Below are 5454 nucleotides of genomic sequence, written 5' to 3'. Positions count from 1 at the left end.
CAAATCTGCTTAGGTAAAATGAGTAACAGCTTACACAGACATGCCAGTGTCAAGCAGCGAAGGGACCCGGCTGTATCAACGTAAATCAAGCAGTCGAGCGTTTTTTTTTTTCTTTATTATTCAAAAAACAAGGTAACCCTGCCCAAGACGGTGTGACTGTAACTATCTCATAATGAGAGGGAGTATTTATTATGCTCATAAAGAAACCAGACTTTTGCCCTGGGCTTCGATTTTTCTTTTTTTCTTTTCCTTTTCTTCTTGTGCTTCTTTTGCAGGAGTGGAGAAAGAGGGAGAGCGCTTACAGAGCCCACAGACGTCTCCTTCCCCGTGGATCCCAACGGGAATTCATTTCCCCTCACGCCGCCTAAGCCACCTCGGGGTCTGGGCGTGAAGGGAGTGGAGGCAATACAGGCAGCGTCCTAATGAATTCCTTTCAAACCGCCTGCGGCCGGAGCCATCTATTACTGCGGCCTGGAGTGGGGAAACGCGCTGGAGACGTCTTTGTCCTGGTGGGGGGGCGGGGGGAGGAGGCGAGGAGAGGGAGGGCGGCTGGCGGCGGGGACAGCGAGTTTTCTCAGCCCTCCGGGGCGCCGAGGATGCACCCTCCCCTCGCTCCTCCAGGGCCCGTTGGGTGGGCAGTGGGTCCCCGGCCAGACTCCCGGCTGAGGAGGTGGTCCAGGATTAAGACGTCCCCCAGGGGGCCTTCGGGTTAAAGCCAGAGAAAGAAGAAGAGCGAGAAAGAAGAGCTTCAAAGAATCAGGTCGATAAATTCATAAAGATCGATTTATCTTTATCTTCCAATTAAATGTGCTTGTAAGTGATACATAGCACACGTCCAACACGGGCCAACTCCCCAACCACTAGCTCCTTGGCGTGAGCTGATTTTTAATGACCGGCGTAACAGTGCTCTTCTCTCCTCTCCTCCCGAGTCCAGTGCTTGTCGGCCGTTCCGGGCGAACGTCTAGACCCGGGAAGTTGGAGCCGAGGCCCTGGAGGCGCGTGGAAGCCCCGCGCGCGCTGGCGCGCTTTGCACGGTCTGCCCTTGCCACGAAAGGATTCCATTTTAAAAAGGAATACAAGAGCTGAAAGTTTTGTTTTTATCATGGTGAAGGGGATAAGAACATTCCTAACACCCACCCCAACCCCGCCAATTCCCTTACTCCCAAATTCTGGGTTTTTACCATTGTCGAGACAGGGGAAACATCTTGAGGGCATCGGCTCCATCCTGCAGTAGGCAAAGGGGAACCGCGCACCCTCGAGTCCTCGCGCTGGAAACCTGGCGGCGGCGCCGGGGTGAGCGCTCCCTCCGTTCTCAACGTGCTTAATTAGCGCCTATTTACAAAACGCAGCTTTTATTTGCGCAAACATCATAAAGCTTTCATCAGGATAATCTCACGTTAGACAAACTGGAGGCACAGCAACTCCCCCCTTCCTCCCCGAGGATGGAGCAGATAAAGGACTCGCTTTATTATCATAATTATCGTGGCTGTTATTTTGGTGCGCGCAGGCAAAGTGTGTAAATAGGTGCGATGATTAAGAATGTCATGAAAAATGAGAAGGGATGGCTCACTGGAGGGCCCAGCTCGGGATGGGGGGCATCAGCAGCCTCCCCGCGCCGCCGGGAACGCGGGGGCGCCTCGAGCAACCCGGCGGGTTCCCCGCGGCGGGCAGGGGCTGCTAGCTCCCGGCCGGCGCCCTAGGGGCGGACCTGGAGGGGCAGGACCTTGCCCCCAACTCCGGGAACCTCGCCCGGACCCCGGGAGCAGCAGCAGCACCCAGCAGGTTTGTTCCAAAGAAACAAAACGCCCGCGGTTTAGACGCGGCCGTCGCTAGCCCCGAAAGCCGCCCTCGGAGGCGGCCTCGTTGAGGCTGCCGAGCCCCGAGTTTCGAGCCTAGGAGGTGCCAGTGGCCCCTTTCAAGTTTGTGCGGCGCGGGCCAGGCGCACGAGCTCCGGCTCTCCGGGCCGCGCGCTGCGCTCGTGGCGTCCACAGCCTGCTCTCGGCCAGCCCTGGTGGAAGGGGCGGAGCCCCACTTTCGCCCCGCCCACTCCAGGCGCAGCCAATAGGCGGCGGCTCCCGGCCCCACGTGAGGGGAGCCCGGCCAGGCAGCAGGCAAAATGTGAATGAGAAAGAGGAGCGCGATTTAAAGGTGCTGGCGGCGCCCGCCGAAGACAAGTGCGCCACCTTCGCGCGCTCCCCAGCGGCCCGCAGGAGGCGACCGACAGCCAGCCAGACAGACGGACGCGCAGACGGCTGCGAGCCCGGGCAGAGGGCCGCGGAAGCGACGCGCGCGGGCTCCGACGGGCAAACGGCGGGCAGCAGCTCCAGAGAGCCCCGCGGGGCCCGGGCGCCCGCTCCACTCCGGGGCGCACGGCCTCACCCGCGCACCGCCCGCACCCGCTCCCGCCAGGCATGCAGCGGGCCCAGGACTGAGGGGTATCTGCTCTCCGGGTCCCGCTCGGCCCCTGCCCGGTGCACCAAGCTGTGCTCCCGGCGCCCGGCGGGCTTCCCGGTGGCGGCGCGGCGCGGGGACTTTTCGCCTCTCGCGGGCCTCCCCCGAGCGCGTCTATGAGCGCAGCGTTCCCGCCGTCGCTGATGATGATGCAGCGCCCGCTGGGGAGTAGTACCGCCTTCAGCATAGACTCGCTGATCGGCAGCCCGCCGCAGCCCAGCCCCGGCCATTTCGTCTACACTGGCTACCCTATGTTCATGCCCTACCGGCCGGTGGTGCTGCCGCCGCCGCCGCCGCCGCCGCCCGCGCTGCCCCAGGCCGCGCTGCAGCCGGCGCTGCCGCCCGCGCACCCTCACCACCAGATCCCCAGCCTGCCCACCAGCTTCTGCTCCAGCTTGGCGCAGGGCATGGCGCTCACCTCCACGCTCATGGCCACGCTGCCCGGCGGCTTCTCCGCGTCTCCCCAGCACCAGGAGGCGGCGGCTGCCCGGAAGTTCGCGCCGCAGCCGCTGCCTGGCGGTGGCAACTTCGACAAGGCGGAGGCGCTGCAAGCCGACGCGGAGGACGGCAAAGGCTTCTTGGCCAAGGAGGGCTCGCTGCTTGCCTTCTCCGCGGCCGAGGCTGTGCAGGCGTCGCTCGGTGAGTCGGCGGCGCGCGCGACCCGGGCGGGAGGGCGCGGGGGCGCGCCAGCTCCGTGTTCCCGCGGGGACCGAGGGGGTGAGGCCGAGCCCCCGCCCGCCCCCCGCCCCGGATCCCCCGGCCTGAGGAGCCGGAGGATGCAGCGGAGCTGCGCGGCGGGGCCTCCGGAGGGCATTTAGAGCCACGCAACAAGCTCGGGGGCGGGGGGGGCGGTGTGCGCATTCAGAGCCCCGGGCCAGCTGCTGCTCTGAGCGGCAAATTTATCTGCTGGCGAGTTTGGCCGAGTCTTGCACTCCCCCATCTCCAGCGCTATGACCTGGGATCCCGGGTAGGTTTCAGCCTTTAGGGGAGGGGGGTTGGGCTGCGCGTCTTTGCAGGGAGGGTGCCGAAGGGCATCCAGACCTATTAAACCCCTTTACCGGGCTTGCTGCTTGCCTGGGAGAATCGGATTCCTAGGAGGCTGTGCGTCCCCATGTGTGTGCTGGGGTGTCCGTTGGGAACTTCTTCTAAGGCTACAAAACTTCCCTTTGACCGACATCATCTGTCTCAAAAACCGACATGGTCTGGGATCTGTACCTCCGTGTGCCCTCGCTCTGGCTGCGATGAAATTGAAGTTCACAGAATTTTGGCGGCGGCGGCGGGGAGGGAGGTGGGCGGGCAGGATGAATCGTGAACTCCCCCTCAGTCCTCACCCAGCCCCCACCCCGGGGACAAAGAGGACGCCCTCACGCCTCCTGTTACTTCTGCCTTAAGCTGCGGGAGGCTGGGAGGGTGCAGAGGAGGCCTGGTGGCCCCTTGAGTGATGGTTCTGGGCAAAGGGCCGTCGCCTGTACTGTCTCCTGCTCTCCCTTGAGCTTTCTCACGCCCCCCCCCCCTTCTCTACCCCTCAAAGGCCAGGAAATCACAATGTGTTAATGTCACAGAAAGACAATCCGCTAAGGGGGGAAAATGCCCGAGTGACGGTGGGAAAGGGAAAGGAAGGCCAGTGTGCGAAATGTAATAAAACGCCGTTTGGTTTTGCTTTCAGTCGGGGCTGTCAGAGGGCAAGGGAAAGACGAGTCAAAGGTGGAAGACGACCCGAAGGGCAAGGAGGAGAGTTTCTCGCTGGAGAGCGATCTGGAGTACAGCTCGGATGACAATCTGACTGGCCAGGCGGCTCACAAGGAGGAAGACCCCGGCCACGCGCTGGAGGAGACCCCGCCGAGCGGCGGCGGCGCGGGCAGCACCACGTCCACGGGCAAGAACCGGCGGCGGCGGACTGCCTTCACCAGCGAGCAGCTCCTCGAGCTAGAGAAGGAGTTCCACTGCAAAAAGTACCTCTCGCTGACCGAGCGCTCACAGATCGCGCACGCCCTCAAACTCAGCGAGGTGCAGGTGAAAATCTGGTTCCAGAACCGCCGGGCCAAGTGGAAACGGGTGAAAGCCGGCAATGCCAATTCCAAGACAGGGGAGCCCTCCAGGAACCCCAAGATCGTTGTCCCCATCCCCGTCCACGTCAGCAGGTTCGCCATTAGAAGTCAGCATCAGCAGCTAGAGCAGGCCCGACCCTGAGGGCCCAGGGAGGGCTAGGGCCTGGACCACCGTGGAGAAGCCACAGTGCCCGAGGGAACCCCATGGTGGACTCCACCGTGTTTGAGGCAGAACTCAAAGTCACCCCCCAACTTCGGACATCCCAAGCAAATTGAGAGTATATTCATTAAACAGGCTTGAAAGACTGCTTTTGAAGGGGCTACAGCTACACCTGAAGACACACTAAATATTTATTATACTATCCTACTTTGTACATTAGATATATCTATATAGACTGGATCTCAGCTGCTGTATTTTGAAAATTATGGGACCCAACTACCCAGTAATGTCCTCCAGCCACATTCCAGAAGAGAACAAAACCTCTGCTGTAAACCTGCCACGCATAGCAGCCACTTTTCCATACTTTTCCAAAGGTAGACATCACATGCAAGAACAAACACTGGGGTCTCCACTTAATTTTTGTTTCTATTCTGGCTTTTTTAGTTGACTGAAAAGCAGACGTTTTGGGGCAGCCTGGAAATTCGCTTTGCTTTGGTTTTGCCTGGCTTTCTTTCCTGGGGTTGCATATCCTATGAGCCATGTCTGAAGTACGTCTCCGTTGTGTTTAATTTATTTCAATGTAGCTTATTTTCGTATAAGTTATGACATTAAAACAATCTCAGTCTTGTGAATAATAAAAAGGAGAGAGAGAGGGAAAAGACCAATTCTTGGGTCTCATATGTTTGTCCAGATTTGACTGTTTAGAGGGAACCGCCTGCCGGCGTGTGGCCAGGCAGCTGGTCTGAGACCAGTACTGGATGAACACCCCGTGTCCAGGGCCTCCTCAAGCTGGCC

General features: G+C 60.2%; 1 protein-coding gene across 2 annotated transcripts; it reads left to right on the top strand.

Annotated features, from left to right (window-relative positions):
* Positions 1-2567: 2567 nt before the first annotated feature.
* Positions 2568-4641, top strand: GBX2 (gastrulation brain homeobox 2). 2 transcript variants are annotated; one of them, XM_061206132.1, is made up of 3 exons: positions 2568-3094; positions 3398-3418; positions 4118-4226. In XM_061206132.1, the coding sequence occupies exons 1-3, from the start codon at positions 2568-2570 to the stop codon at positions 4224-4226; spliced, it is 657 nt and encodes a 218-aa protein (XP_061062115.1). The 2 variants fall into 2 exon arrangements, with proteins under 2 accessions (XP_061062115.1, XP_061062105.1); XM_061206122.1 differs by lacking the exon at positions 3398-3418 and having other exon boundaries at positions 2568-3090; positions 4118-4641.
* The last annotated feature ends 813 nt before the right edge of the window (positions 4642-5454 follow it).

The sequence above is a fragment of the Eubalaena glacialis genome, chromosome 1, assembly GCF_028564815.1.
Source record: "Eubalaena glacialis isolate mEubGla1 chromosome 1, mEubGla1.1.hap2.+ XY, whole genome shotgun sequence".
Classification (NCBI taxonomy): Eukaryota; Metazoa; Chordata; class Mammalia; order Artiodactyla; family Balaenidae; genus Eubalaena; species Eubalaena glacialis.
The sequence above is the reverse complement of the archived record's forward strand: the minus strand, read 5'-3'. Positions and strand labels throughout refer to the sequence as shown.